This window comes from Lissotriton helveticus, chromosome 7 (genome assembly GCF_964261635.1).
Source record: "Lissotriton helveticus chromosome 7, aLisHel1.1, whole genome shotgun sequence".
Classification (NCBI taxonomy): domain Eukaryota; kingdom Metazoa; phylum Chordata; class Amphibia; order Caudata; family Salamandridae; genus Lissotriton; species Lissotriton helveticus.
Window position 1 is genome coordinate 164588896 of NC_136068.1, and position 16258 is coordinate 164605153.

General features: G+C 46.8%; 1 protein-coding gene across 1 annotated transcript in view; it reads left to right on the top strand.

Moving 5' to 3' along the window:
• Positions 1 to 14609: 14609 nt before the first annotated feature.
• Positions 14610 to 16258, top strand: part of LOC144768975 (retinol dehydrogenase 10-A-like) — a 111431-nt gene continuing 109782 nt past the window's right edge. The window contains exon 1 of the mRNA XM_078652967.1: positions 14610 to 15059. Coding sequence (XP_078509093.1) covers positions 14610 to 15059 — 450 coding nt within the window. The remainder of the gene's footprint in view (positions 15060 to 16258) is intronic.

The window sequence follows — 16258 nt, forward strand, 5'->3', positions numbered from 1 at the left end:
TAGCTTCAAATGGTAGCCAGTTGAGGGCTTTACGGTCCGGAGAAATGTGAGAGTTTCTTCTTTAACCTGGATTGAGTCTCGCAGCTGAGTTGACAGAGGTTCTTAGCAGGGCTGTCGTCGATCTGGGGAGGCCGCATAGGGCTACAGCCCCATATTCCACTCTTGGGATTACTAGGGCTTGAACTGCTTGTTTGAAGTCGTTTGCTGGCAGAAAGGGTTTGAGTCTTCCCAGGGTGTTCATGTGGAAATGTGCTCCTTTTGTGGAGGCGCTGATATGTTTCTGCATCTTTAGGTTTCTGACCAGTGTCACACACAGCCATTTCGTTGATTCGACAATGAGAGGTTGCCCTTTGATTGCGGTTAGTTGCTTCATCCAGCCGAGGATGCTGGATGATTTGTTGGGGGGGGGCGGGGCGATTAAGAAGAATTCCGTTTTGACAGAGTTTAATTTCAAATGGTTTATGGCCAACCATGTTTGAGCTGTGTTGGGTGAGTTTCCTGGGACAACCACCTGGAATCGACTGCACTTCAAACAAACACCAAACTTAGAGTGTGGTAGGCAGGTGTCTATTATAATAGGGCTCTGTTACAAATCAGAGTGACAGGACCATTAGCCGTCCAAGGCAGGTGGGAATGTGACCTGGCTACCCCACTAAACCGATGCAGACTGGGCCAAAGTGTTCACGTATCATAAAACAGTATCCAGTGACGTCCACTTCAGTCTAGTCCAATTTAAGATACCACGTTGGCCCTACATTACACCACAAACACTCAGCAAAATATATTCAACATGGATGGATGAATGGCCCCAATTTTGACAGAATGGGGCGACCATCTCCATTAGATTTGGGCTTGCCCAGTGGTCAGCGAACACTGGTGAGGGGTGGTAGAGGCACTGACCTCAGCACCGGTAGTGCAGTGGATAAATCCACACACTATTGCATATTAGGATTACATACAAAGTTTAAGAAAGGGAATATTTTCTACATGTGCTTATTGTTATTACTTGGGTTACAGACCTATTGTGTTTCACAAACCTGAACATGATGCCCTTTTCAATCGTTATCCCATATATTTTACATACATATTAACACTTCTCTCCGCGTCCAAAAATGATATTTACATTTTATTCTATTGCTTTGTAGTCTTTCCATGATCATATAGTTGATTAAAATATTTAAAATACCTTTGCCAATAAAAGAAACTCAAAGACATTGGAGGGCCCAGTTTGGAAGCCCAGGTGGACTCACTGTGAGACAGTGGTTCATTAAATATCAGGGACCGGTTAACTAAACTAAAAACGGAGTGTACCCTGTGGTACCAAACAATAAACTAACATTGAGTAGAATTCTGTTCCAGTTTTGCTTGGTGTGTAATTTTGGAACTAGTCACTTGCTTTAGGCCTGCTTGTTTCGACAGTATGTTAAGCACAGATTTGCCTACATGGGTTAGAAGAACACGAGAAGGACCAATTCAAGGACCTGGTTATTGGCAGTGCTTCCTGCACACATACCAGAAAACTGTATCAACTGCAAGGACAAACTCTTGCAGTAGGTACGGCCTGATTAGTGTAGAGAACCTAAAGTGAACCCAAAAGAAGTCAACTCTACTAACAATGGCCTGGCCAAACTCATAGAAAAGTATTGCACCAAGTGCTAAAGAGTTATAAAAACCTTGGGGTCTTATTTGGCACCAGAAAAGGCTAGGATGTTCATGTTTACTTATACAATAGGTTTGTTCACCTGTCTCCCAATAAAAGTTCTATTTTTTAGCGCACTTAATTTTCTGTTGTACAGTGTCTGTGTTTCTAACCCTTAACCCCTTCTCCGCGGGGGTAATTCCTCCATGGCGCAGTGCTCGTCATGAATCACAGTGGACCTGTGCTCATGACGAGCTGGTCTCGTCACGACCCAGCCCACTGATTAATTCTCCCACACAGGCGGAGAATCAATCGTGCGTGGGCGGGCCGCGGCCGTTATGACGAGCCCAGCTTGTCATGAGCACAGTTCCACTGTGACTCATGATGAGCTGGGCTCGTCATGAACATGGAAGTGGTTAACACCTCAAACAGCACCTCAGATTCCACACCGACAGGCTACACACCATTCAGCCACTACACTCCTTCTCAAAAGCAAACCTATTTTGTTAACTCTAACAAATAGTCACATGTTTAGCCAGTTAGTCAGTCAAAAAACGTTATTTCTCCTGCAAAAGCGCCGGGATGCCCCCGGGTAAGCTGAGCGCGCTACAAGTTTCATATAATAATAATAAAGTAACCATAAATTGTGCTGAAAAGCACATCAATGATATATACATTTTTTTATTTGAGCAAAATAGGGGGACACCGGGGTGCCATCTCACAAAGCCTAGTCTAAACCAAATTAAGAGCAATCTGTCTCAGTTTATCCACCCACTCAAGATACGGCTCCAAGGCTGGTGAGGTTTGTAACATAATATACTCTCTAATGGTAGTTTTTGAGATTTCTGGTTTCTCCCTTTGGCAGTGCCACAATGCTTTAAAAATATGTTTTAGCCCAGACTATATCTGATTTAGTCATGGCGGTTGGATTAGAGAAGAGGGCCGGCCTTCCCAGATTTGTCAGTTCCAGCTTGATATATTTAAGTCAGGGAATCTTTATTCCTTTTTAATATACTAATCTAGTGTATTGATCTTTCTTTTTGGCAGTGGCTCCCTCCATGTTAGGACCTAGCTTCGCTTAGCCATCCAACAATGCTAGCGGGCAGAAAACAAGATAAACTAGGGTGCTTTTAATAGATAATTACAGCTGATTAAAGTCGCAGGTCAAGCTCATTACAGGCTTGTAGTCTGAAATTACAATTCCCCTAGCCGCAAAACCAAGGCGATGGCCCAGCCCAACCTCTTCCGGGCGCAAACAGGCCCGGTCTTTGCCTTGGAGTATCCTGCACAGCGGGTAAAAGATCCATTGTTTATGCGCCCAACTGGTTAAAATTTTAGGGCCCTGCTTTCTGGCCACAAGTGTGATGGTGGGGGCTGATGCTTGCAGTCCTGCCCCCACAAAATCTGGTTTGTCAGCCACTTCAACAACTACAGCAAAGAGCAACAAAGAAAGCACATGAGAACACAACCAAAACCTAAGTAGCAGGTCAGAACTTGATGGACAAGATGGCTCCTCAGGTTTTAGGGAAAAAAATCGAATACTTCTGCTTTCAGGTGGCACTATACGAGATGACCAAAATTAAAAGGTCGTGTGGTACATACATTTATAATTTACACCTTCATATCAAAGGATGGCAATGCCGGATGTAGGAATCAGAGGAGATAAAAAAAAGCTGTTAACAAAACTGCAGAAGAAAGTTTACGTTTCTAAACAAATTGTTGAAGTTCCTAATCAAACAAAGGAAATCATCAGAATATCAAAGAAATAACGTATGCTGAAGTGACACAAAACTGTGCTTACTAATACCTTTACGGTGCTATTATACACTTCTGCATACTATATGCTCTTTGCCAAACTTCTAAGTGGCTACCCACTGCTTGCCATACAGCAGTTGAAAATAAATGACTCATCACCGGTTTTAAGATGTTCGATCTCAGTGCCCTTTCTTTTCTGTCTCAACTTTGCAGTGTGCCCATCTGTGTGTCTTGAACTCGTCTTCCTTGGATTGCTTTGCCCTAATCTCTTGATCTTTCAATAGTTTTTCTAATTCATGAACTCTGTAAACGTCTTGTCACCAGGAAGCTCCAGGGATTCCAGCAGTTAGCACCTATCAAGCAGCCTTTACCTTTGCGAAGTAGCCATTAACACACATTTGCATTTCTTTGGAAAGCAGACACACTGGGCTTATTTGTTTCAGCCGGCTGCCCCTCCCTCCGGAATGCAGCACGGGAGAATCGCCTGCACTTCAGCTGGGGAATCTAAACTGTGGAAAATAATTCATGCTAATTATCTGACAAGCTAAAATTACGGACAAATGCCGTCCGTTAAAACATTCATCACGGACAACGGACATGAGCCCTAATTTACGGACAGTCCGTGAAATTTACGAACGGTTGGTCACCCTAGGCCTGCACATCGTTCAGAGGGAATCCCCGGCATAGGGATTTCTCCGTGCTGCTGGTGGTGGAGCGGGAGCCCACCCCGCATTGTCGTGGTCCAGAAGTGCAGCTGGAGCCCACCCCGCATTTGTGTGTATTTCAAAGCGGGAGCCCACCCAGCATTTGCCGGAGAAGAGGAACCGCCGCGGCCCGACCCAGAAGTCAGGTGGACTGCCTGGTTGTGGGTGGAGTTCTGATGAAGAGCTAAACTGAGCCTCGTGGACTCGCACCCCCAGTGAGCTGCCAGAGGGCGGCAGCATGCAGGGCGACGCCGGAAGACAGGCAGGAAGCCAAGCGTGACGAGCTGAGGAGGAGACCTCCATCCATGCAGGCCAGTCCCCGAGGGCCCTGCAGAGCAAGCCTGCGTGCGTCCAAGTTGAGGGCTCTACCGGAACTTGCAGGGCACGACGAAGAGGCCACGAGGAGAACGGAGATGGGGCCGGTCGAGGCACATTGTCGGTGCCTGCCCCGCCGTATAAGAAGCACCCGGAGAAGCCCCAATGACCGGAGAAGTCCCAGTGAGTGGGGCAGAGCGGAGCAGTGTTGGAGATCCCTGAGGCACTAGTTGTGCCAGTACTAAGTTCACTTTGGGGGCAATATTGCTTGTAGAGTCCCAGAGTGGGGCTCCTGAGGCACGGTACTGCCAGTGCCTGTTTCTATTTCACAGCTGCACCGCGAGAGCGCAGGGAGCTGCAACGTGGGGCCATTACCTTTTGCTTCATGATGAGGAGGGGGTGAGTTGCACCCCACGCCCTCAGCGCATTGCTCACAGTGTTTTCGCTGCCAAGGCAGCCCAAGGGGCCAGTGGAAGGCCCCAGTTTCGCCCTGACACTTTGGACAAAGGGCATTCGAGCCCCAGCGAAAGGCCAGTCGTTCTTGGGTCAGGTTTGGTACCTGTGTGTACCAGGAGGGTCACGGCCCTAATAGAAGGTGATGTATGCACCTAGGGTGTCACCAAGGTGCTCTCCTAATTGTGATTTATGCATAATGTGTTTTATACCAAAGTGATGCAGACATAATGCGTTTATGTTGGAGGTGATAATGCTAAGTACAGTATTGTACCAGTAGTTACTGGTTGTGTTTTATATGTGCTACTAGTGCTTTCTAAAGGTTCTGACAGTGGCCTGATTGGCCCTGTCATGTATACAATCCCCTATAAATTATTACCTGGTGCCAGTTGGCACAGTGTATATGTGTGATTATGATTCTAATGTGTTTTGGATAATACAAAGGCTATTTTTTATATAACCTTATGTGGAGTTTCTTTTGTGGTGTGCTTAGTGTGTTGCTGCTGTGTGTGTGTGTGTTGCGCAAACGCTTTACAAATTGCCTCTGGGATAAGCCTGACGGCTCGTGCCAAGCTACTAAGGGGGTGAGCAAGGCTTTTCTTCAGTGTGTAACTCCCTTGCCCTGACTAGAGTGGTGAGGGTCTGCCTGGCTTAGGGGCAAGCCCTGGCCAACCAGAAATCCCATTTCTAACAGATGGCATTGGTCACTTTCGCCCACTGCTGGTCAGATTTATTTTCCAAATGATGTAGTCCCACTTCCCTACATTGAGCACCATAGTTGTCATTAAATTGTTCTTTGCATAGATTGACACCCCACCGGAGGCGTGCCCCCAACCAGTGAAGCCATTTCAGGGGATTCATATACTGTGATATCCGGCCAGGGGAAAGAGTTAGGTGCCAATGCCTCTTGGAGTGTGATAATGTAATGTCTCTGCAGTTTTTGGCTGTTGAGTCATTTAGACTTCAAATATTCCATGAGCTAATTTTCAGGCAGGGCCCCCTTTTCTGGTTTGTAGTGTTCTGGGGCCAAGAGCTTGGAACGGGAGTTTAATGCACTTGGTAGACACGCCCAGTCCTTTTAGTGCTGTTTGTGGGGCTATACAATGGCGACCTTCACCAGATCTACTTGCCGTAATTGTTAGTGACTCTTCCATATTTTCCAGGGTCGACTTCCCCTTTTGATGCCCCTTAGAACTGAACCAGTGGCAGACGTGTTCCTATTATTTGGTTTGTTTTCATGGCCTGTCACATTGTTTGTGCATGCATTTCATTCCAGAAAGCAGACAGTGTATTTGCTTACCACAGGATCAACTACTTTTATGCCCCATTTTTCAAGCTGCATCTTGCTATTTTTTCATGCATTTACTTTATTTGAGCTGTTAAAGATGATTTCAGTGCGGTCATTAGTCTTACCATTCCTTGGCGGCAGGGAGGCCACTCCGTCCATATCAACAGAGCGAATTTGTTCCAGGCCTGGGATATTTGCAGAACATTTCAGGAAGTTTCTTCTGTTGAGGATATCCCATGTTCCCCTTGATGCATAGTCTCCATAGAGAGTGATGATTGTTTGATCTATCCCAGGTTTTCTATTCTCAGTTCCTAAGGTGGATGCCTTCTTGGTGGGGCTTACATATCAACAGAGCGAATTTGTTCCAGGCCTGGGATATTTGCAGAACATTTCAGGAAGTTTCTTCTGTTGAGGATATCCCATGTTCCCCTTGATGCATAGTCTCCATAGAGAGTGATGATTGTTTGATCTATCCCAGGTTTTCTATTCTCAGTTCCTAAGGTGGATGCCTTCTTGGTGGGGCTTACCCTGGTTTTCCCTTCTAGGTTACTTAATGTGTTAGAAGTCGATGCCGGAGCTTTTGGGGGTTTGCGGTCCCCTCGGCTCTCTGTCATGCCTATCGGAGCACCCTGTTTTACCGATGGTCCCGTTTGCGACATCTGATGGTTGGATGACTCTCCTGAGTCACCTGGTCCTTCAAGCTTTGGCGTTGTTTGCAACCCTACAGAAGCCTTAGCGGGGACTATGGGACTCCTTTACTTCAAATAGATTGGCTGTACTGGATGGTGTGGGCGTCCTTTTCCAGTGCTCACACTGATTTACTGGCTTTTTCTGGAGTCATGGCCTCATTTGTTGTAGCTATGACCTCTGTGGCTCCCATGGTAGCTGTCTTTTGGTTCACTTCGGCGGCCCCTGGATCACTGGCATCTGCCTCTTGTTTGGGTTTGCACTCACCTTTATCTTTTGTAATGGGTAGTTCAGTTTTCCCCTGCTCCTCCTCTGATTCTGACAATAGCCCTTGGTGTAAGGTTGATCTTCTATTATTGTTACTTTTATGTAGTTTTTCAGTCTTTTCTTATTTTTCCTTGACAGGGGCATGTTCAAATTGTCCAGGGTCTTCGGATCATTGTTTGTGCCTTTATTTTGTGGTTGCATAATCCTGTGCGCTGGGCTGATGCTGAGTATTGCCTGTAGTGGGCTGATTTTATTTTACGGCCAGGGGGTGGAAGTCAGGGAGAGAGTCTGTGTGCATTTTCACTGCTCCCCATATTTTCTGGGGCGCAACCTTATCCACCTGGATCGGCTCAACTACTGGAGTGGTGGCATTCTTTGTGGGATCTTGTGTTCCTTGCCTTTGGTGACTTTGGTGTTGAGCCAGCCCATTTCTAATATCCTGGGTGATGGCTGACTTTCTCAGGTCTTCATTCATAGGCTATGTTGATACTTTTTCTATTATTGGCCTGCAAGCGCACGGATCTTGCATTTTCTCCATTTGGACTAAATATTGAGCTCTGATAATTAAATTATTTAAGAGATACAGTTTGCTATCAATCCTTGTGATTAAACTGGCGATCGCTTGCAGAATGGAGATTTGCATCTCAAGTTTGTCTGCATGTAGTAGTGCAGCGTTAGCCATGGCATCAAGTGTTTTATTGATGTTTACAATTGCCACCAATTGCAGCATGGTTGCTGTCTCCTGTTCCACCATGCCAGATGGTTGCCCGGATTCCTGATGGTAGATGAAGCATGAACTTGAGAAGTCAGAGCATCAGCTGGACAAGGAACACCTCTCAAGGGCTTGTGGTCCGGGCGATGCTTCTATTAATGCCAGCACTACGGGCGGAGCACCAACTTGGGACACAAGTTTTGAGGTTTCTCTCGTGTTTTCTGTCCCACTGCTTGTAGACTGTTTTTTTGCCCTGCAATCGCGTGTTTACCCCACCCTCTTCTCTTTTATCTTTTGTATTCATGACTTCTGCTGCACCTGCTATCCCTGTTAGTTGAAAGGGGGAGTAGAAGGGGGTTTTGGCTGAGGGTGCTTAGGAGTACCACTCAAAGCTCCGTGCGTGGGGAGGGGGGGGTTGCCTTGGTCCCCCATAGAGCTCCAGATTTCCTTCTCTGTGTTGAATGTACCTTTTAACACTTGGATCTCAGGGCTTAGTGGTATCACTCTGCCAAATGGCTGACCCAGAATAGACCCAGTATTTTCTCCTCTGTGAGGTCTATGCCCTCCCCTCTCGAGATTGTGTTCACAGATGGAGAAGATCCCCAATTCTGGACCCTCCTCTTCACCAAGACGGTATCAGGGTTATGGGATGTTGAGGTTGCTATTAGATTTACAATTGGGTATGTGAGTGGGTTGGATGTAGCACTTTCGTCCCAGGAGTATATGATGGGCTCATTGTTCGGCCCATATTAGCCATTTGCATGCTCCAGGATTGGGTTCGTCAGTGCTAGGATAAATAATTTAGGCTTGCTGCCCTGTACAAATTATCCTCGAATGTCATTCTTGTGTTTTTCTTGGACATGGTCGACTTCTTTGCCAGCCTGAGGGAAGAACTCCTTGCATATATCCAAATCCTGGTTAATTTCTTCCTTAGTCACTCCTTGAGTATTTCTAGACCTACAGGAGTCTCTCGTTTTGGCGTTTTGCTGATTTGTGGGGCTTTGATGGACTTGGATTGAGGTCAACATGGCACTGTGTGTCCACATTTGTTGATATAGCTTTGTGCTTTATCCTCAGGGCTTTCTCTGGTGAGACTGTGCCGCCTCACCCCTTCACGAGCACTTGCCTTGCTAGAGTGGGGGGTGTGGGACATGAGCACACAGGAGCAAGAGTGCACCAAGCGTCAATAGCCAAGTTACTTTTCGCCTTTTTGCTTTTTATGGCCAGGTTGACTATATTCCCTTGTCTCCTTCCTTATCTCCTAAACGTCACAAGGCCTGAAGAGGGGAGAGCAGCCTAGGGGGGCAAGAGGGCCAAGGGGGACATGGGGCTCGGTCATCTCTGCTGCGCACGTGCTCACCCCTGACAGGGCCCCCCTACTGGGGTGCTCGTGCCATACACAAAACTAAATGCTCCCCCTCACCTCGCTTTTTGCGCTAGCGCCGGTCCCACCATTTACTGCTTTGAATTGGCCTGGCCTGGCCTGGTCCTGGGAGACAAACGCAGAAGGGAGGATGGAAAGATATGGCGGCCGCCTTGGCAGAGCGGGTCCGAGTACTAGATGTCAAGCACGGGCAGGCTGACGGCAAGGACCATGGGGCAGCCAGAGGGGGGGTTGGGGACTGCCCGGCTCACTACCCAATCTCTGCACAAGGAGACCAAGAGGTCGAGTTCCGATGCCGCCACTCTGCTCCGTTCCACCATGCCACGCCCTACAAATGCCAGAAACTCTGAAGCCAGAAACTTTGAAGCCGGATTCAGAGGAATCCTGTTAGCTGCAATCTAGGCTTTTTCATTTATGCACCTGTTGGTTGAATGCACTGACTTCCACTAAAGACTAGATCACACTGGCTGCCTTCACACTGACTAAGCAACTTGTTAACAATGTTATCAATAGTTAACAAAGTGCTAAACTGAATGGTGAATGAATGGTGTCAAAGTTGCCCATCAAGTTTCATTTACATTGTGTGTATCAATAAGCATTTTAGACCCAATTGTCAATGGTGAGTCCTACCTGGACACTTGTTTTCCACTTCACCGTGAATAGGTATGGTATTTTCAGGAGACACTTACATATTCTGGTAGGAACACAGCAGACCATCAGCCAACACACAGGGTAGCACCATGTTTCACATGATATCACACCCCCTTCCTCCCACTTGGTGAAAAAACCTTATATGTTTGAAGGTTTGACGAAGGCCCAAATTTACTTACACTTTTTGCCGATGTTGCGTCAACCAAAGTAGCACAAAGTGTTGGTTTGTGATTTACTTTCCAGCACAAAACTTGACCTGCACTGAAAAATAGCCTTAACGTAGAGCAAAGTAGCGCTCTACATCAAGGGGAGTCACATGAGTGGTATATAGGTTTTCCCATGCAACCACCTATGGGTTGTGATGCAAAACCTTGTCTACCAACATTAGGAGACCAAGATTCGCATCAACAAAATACACCTTCTCCACTGTTTAAATGTCTCCAACCTTCTCAAACTTTGGATGTGTGCTGCTCTGTACAGCACAGATACAGAGTTGAAGACATTGTGAAGTATGTAGAATTGTATTTTGTACTGGAAAAGTACCTTTCAAATACAAAACTTATACCAAACATCAAGCAGACACCCTTGCCCTATGGTGCAAGTGAAAGATTAGCACAAAGCAGCCTAAAGTACACCAGCGCTAGGAGAGAGAGCAACAGCACCACAACTTAGTAGAGAGGGTGCTGTCCTGCTCTCTCCTTTTCCCTCAACACAGCTCAGCAAAACCATATTGTTTGCTATTCTGTGTAACTTTTAGTATGTTTCCAATCACTTTGAGAAACAGACTTCTTTAAATAGCCATTAATATCTGAAATGCTACCTGTCAAAGGGACAAAAGAGTAACAGACCTCCAGGGAGAAAACACAAGGGGCCTTATTTAGAGTTTGGTCTATGCAGGACACCTGCCAGAAAAGGATATGTGAAATGACACATTGGTGGAGTTGCATCTGTTTCCAGACTCACTCCAGCAATGCGCCATTTTTGCGCTGACAGATATGTCAGGATCCCTGACATATCTGTCGATCCTTGCAGTCTAGGCGTTCTCTCCCTCACCGGACACCTTGGTGTGGGGGCCCCCAGTGTGTACAGAATGTCTGATGTTGGTACCAGGGTCGTCTGACAATGGGAGTGCCGCCTTGCCAGTCAGCTGCACGACCTGTATTACAGGAGCACGCTATGTTCGGGGAGGCTCTTAGCCCATATTTACTGGTTAAACAGTTCTGGGCTCCCATGCCCATCCATGAGGTGAACAGGTCCCTTCCCCCCCCCAGAGGGCGGATGATACCGGCAAAAGACAGTGGGTGGCTCATCAACTCCTGACAGGGGGAACACACTTGCAGTAGGACTCTCCCTTGCCCAGCCACTGTACCCAGAGGGCCAGTTATCAGGTGTGGAATAGCGCAGGCCCAAGGAGCTCCCGGAAGCTTGGACTGGTGCTCCCAAGTCGTCAGAGGAGAGTGAGGGCCGCTCATGCCACTAACCATGCCATTTGCGGGCTGTCTGACCAACGCAGCTACTCCTGATCGACCATCTTGGGAGAGCTGCGGGTCAGGTCATGGCTGTGTTAGGCCTGCTCTGGGGATCCTCAGGCTTTCTGATGCAGCTTCCAGGTCTCCTGCACCCCTCGGAGGGCTGTGGTTGGAGCTAAAGTTTATGTTTAGGGCACACCAGCACCGGCGGTAGGCGACAAGAGAGTCGCGGGCTCGTGACCTCATAAAGTTGCGCCTGCCATCTTGGCTATTCAGGCCATGCCCCACTGAGGTACATTATTATAGCGAATATTGCTAATTTCGGTTTGAAAGCAGCTAGAAAAATAATTCCATGCATCTTTTTAATGGTTATTTAAAATCCAATGTAATTTTAAAATGACATTTTTTATAACTATTAAGGAAAAGATACTTTGAGAAATTTACCTTTTGATTTCTTGAAGTCACGGAAGCTAATTTGCATTTTGCTCTCCCACTTCTTTCAGGCAGTAATTAGCATTTGAATAAGTGTAAATGAGGTGTGTTCTTGGTCTCTGGACGGAAAGAAAAGGCATTGGTGTGGGGAGACGTTGCTGGGGCTAAGAACTTGCTTACCTTCAAAGAGACCTACTCTGTCACAGACAGATATAGATAACACCCACACTCGCATCCTTCCTCTGTTACCCTCCAGCCAGTCCGTACCACTCACAGTGGACCCCTAGTTGACATCACAGTGCTAAAATCTTCTGGGGTTTTAAATATCACACTTGAGGTCAAAACAATTTTAAAAATATATAGTTTTATTAAATGAACACACATGGAAAAAACTAAATGCCATGAATTGTTTATGTACAGGAAAGTCCCCCTTCCTGTACATAAACACATTTTTTTTTAAATTACATTGGGTGACTTTCATGTGTGCTGCATTAAGCAGCACACGTGAAAATGACAAAATGGCATTTCAGGATTGTTTATGTGCAAGAAGGGACACCTTCCTACACCTAAATAATCCTCCCCTGCACGCAGACGCCCTTGCCCTGTGGTGCAAGGGTGCCCGCGTTAGCGCTACACTGCTAAGCGTAGCGGCAGCGCAGGGAGAAATGCAAGGCTACACCATATCATTGTAAATATGGTTCAGCCTTGAGTTTCAGAAGTGGCGGAGTGAGGCGTTAAGCCATGACAGTTAGCGCCTCACTCCACCACTTCCAATGTACACATCCCCCAAAGTAAATGACCAAACAGTGGGAAATGCAGTGGCAGCTCCTCCGCTAAGGCCGAGGAGCATCGCCCCACTGCCAGGAGCAGCAAAGAAAAGAAAAAAATGATAATAACAGAATGTTATTATGATTTTATTTTTTCCTCCTGCTGCTGCACTGCGTGAGGGGGTGGGGAAGAGCTGCAGGGGAGGAGGGGTAGACACTCCTGTGCGTAATGACTGTTTGGGCGGCCCAACAGTTATGCCCACCCCTACAGCCCCTGGCTGAGCGCCTTGTCACGGCGGTCAGACCAATCGCAATGCTCCATTGGGTCGTTGTGATTGGCTTAGGGGTGGGAGCCTGGCTACCTGCTTCCAGTTCCGGCCTGGAGTCGGATACAGGCAGCAGGAGAGAAGATGCGTGACCCGGCGGCAAGGTAAGTTTTTTAGTTTTTTAAAGCATCAGTCCCTGTACCCACCGTCCCCACCTGCGAGCCCCGCCAGCCGCCCCTGGGGAAATAAAGGAAAGTTAGAAACTATGGAACTTGAACAATTGGGCATCAGAAAAAGAAAAAATATTTAACAGTCGGAAAGAGAGTACAATAGAGAGAGATAGAAATAGTGTGAGATCGAAAGAGAAAAATCTCTAGGGCATATTTACACGGAAATGACGGAGTGCAGAGCTGCCGCAAATTCTACAGTGCCACACTCCACCATTTCCAAAATGCAGGGATTACAACAATATGACGTACCCCTGTGTTTTCTCTAACGCTGGCGCTAAAAATAGCTGTCTAGTGTCAACGCAGACACCCCTGCTCAATAGTGCAAGGGTTCCCGTGTTGCAGGGAATGATTGTTCATGTGCAGTAAAGTGTCCCTTCCGCCACATAAACAATCAATAATGGCATTTTGCTCTTTCCATGTATGCTGCAGAAACCGGTCCTCGGAAGATTGTTTCCGGTCCAGGGAAGACATGGCTTGGCAGTTCGGGCTGGACTGTTCCCATGAGGCACAGGGTCAGACTGATTTGCATATAGCCATGTCTGAACTGGGGTGGCAGAGTGAGCTAAAGAACGGTGATGGATTAAACCCAGATCTTTTGACTGGGTGTGAGTGTTTGATTAATTCAGATGCTCCGTCCATCACCACCCCCTTTTGTACCGCTTTTGGCCGCCATAAGTGTGGCAGGGTATGCTCGGACGTGAGTCCCTTGCTCACTTTACCACTGGATTCAAGCAAGCCGGGCTGAAGACTGCTGGAATGCCAGAAACCGGTCCTCGGAAGCTTGTTTCCAGTCCAGGGAAGACATGGCTTGGCAGTTCGGGCTGGACTGTTCCCATGAGGCACAGGGTCAGACTGATTTGCATATAGCCATGTCTGAACTGGGGTGGCAGAGTGGGCTAAAGAACGGTGATGGATTAAACCCAGATCTTTTGACTGGGTGTGAGTGTTTGATTAATTCAGATGCTCCGTCCATCACCACCCCCTTTTGTACCGCAGAATGCAGCACACATAGAAAAAAGCTATTGCACGTCGTTGGTTTTTGGTGCTGCCTCAGATTTACACATCCTTGTAAATCTGGGGCAGCGTCAAAAAGCAATGGGTGTTGTGGTGGAAAATCCACTGCAACACCCATTGCACGCCCCTTTCATGCAGATACCTGCGTGAAAGGATACCATATTTACAAAGCGGAGATAAGCCACAAAAAATGCCTTAACGCTACTATGTAAATATGGTGCATGGCACCGCGCCACCGTAACAGCAAAAAAAGTGACGTTCAGTGGCGCAATCCCCTTGTAAATATGCCCCCTAGTAAGGCATTGCTGAATTGATGTGCTTTTAAACAAACACTTTTCTGTGCAAATGAACATTAGCCTGACCAACTAAATGCCTTGTAATATAAGATAATACCACGAGCTGCAACTCTAAAGCTTGTATTGTTCAACCAAACCTTCCTGCTTATTGCTGGTGCTTTTGGGAAGTGTAATCTTTTAATCCGACATTCCGCTTTATAAATCTGCAGATGTACATGGGTTGAACTAACTTGTAATTTGCTCCCTTCCAACCTAGGGGTTTTGAGGAATATTCACTGCAATGAACGTCTTTTTAGATGCCCTGATACTTCTTGTCACCGTTGTACGCCACATACTCTACTCTTTGTTCCAGTGGATTCGAAAACCTTCTGAGAAAGTCGTAGCCAATGAGATATGCTTGATAACTGGCACCGCCGGCGGCCTCGGGAGGCTCCTGGCTTTGGAATTTGCCAAGAGAGGTGCGACGCTCGTCCTGTGGGACATCAACCGAGAAGGCAACGCCGCGACGGCCAAGCAAGCGAAAGAGCTGGGCGTCAATGTACACGTTTATGCCTGCGACGTGAGCCGAAGGGAGACGGTCTACGAGACAGCAGAGAGAGTCAGGAGGGCGGTGGGAGACGTGACCATCCTGGTCAACAATGCCGGGGTGGTGGCGGGACAGCCGCTCCTTCAGTGCCCGGATGAACTGCTGGAGCGGACCTTGAGGACCAACTGCCACGCGCACTTCTGGGTGAGTCCGCGCGCCACGGCCAACGGTCCGCGAGATGATACGCCCTTGCTTCTTTTTCACACATGCATCAGTTTTAGCCATTGTAGAACATGTTTTGTTCAATTTTTCCCCAAACAAAATGGGTGTTTTAAATGTTATTTATCACGAGAAGTGCATAGAACCAACATCTTAACTAACTTGCGTGTCTTATGCAGTTCAATATTTTCTTATATCTTGCCATTGTATTCTAGCGGTAACCTGAAGAGGAAGCTCTAGTTATGAAAGGAATATTAGTATTTATATTAAAATGTGCATTTGTTACTTTACATTTCTTAGGGCCAACCAGCTGATTTGACTCCTAGGTAAGTAGTTTGGAGCTTCCAGAATCCAGCTGTTGTTGTAGAGTGGCTGATCAGAAGGTCCATGCGCCTATAGTATATTTATTATTAGTTAATAGGCTACTGTAGTCAGCAGCCTAAATCAAAAAGTGAAAAGAGTCCAGTCCACTGAGAGAAAAATTGGTTCTAGCAGATGCACAGCTGAGTAAGTAGGTCAGACGGGCAAGGTCAACTAACTGTTTATGACGCTATACCATGCCTTTCTACAATGATGCTGCTGATATATTCAGTCAGGTGTGCACGATTTCCAGGCCACTAGGCAGATTAAGCCTCCTCTATGTTGTGCTAACAGTTCTATTGAAAAATCCTGAAATGAGAAGGATATATCAGGGTGATGGTAAGTGAAAAGAGGTAAAAGGAACAGTATTCCACCTTAATATCGACTCTAGAATATCATGCTGTCAGAATATCATTTAAGGTACCAAAAAAAAGGTGATGGATGGAGTGTTTGAATTAATCTCAGCCACTAGCAATCGTTAGGGACTGCTTACCAATGCATCGTTTTTCACCCACCATGACACCTCATTTCAGACTGGGATGCAGACTGAGAAATTACCAGTGTCTGAGATGAATTCAGGCATTACAACCATCACTTTTTGTACACGTCACTCTGTTGCTCTAAGTGGGATGGGTATGCCCAGACATGGGTTCCATGCACACTGTGCCACTAGAATTAGGCAATACCCTAATAAGGGGAAAAAAAGCTCCTGGGTTGCTTGTGTTCCAGTTCAGAGAGGCCCCATGACCTGGCGGTTTGGCCTGGACTGTTACCATTGGAGAAGAGTCAAGACTGATTTGCATATGGTTGGGTCCAAGCTAAGG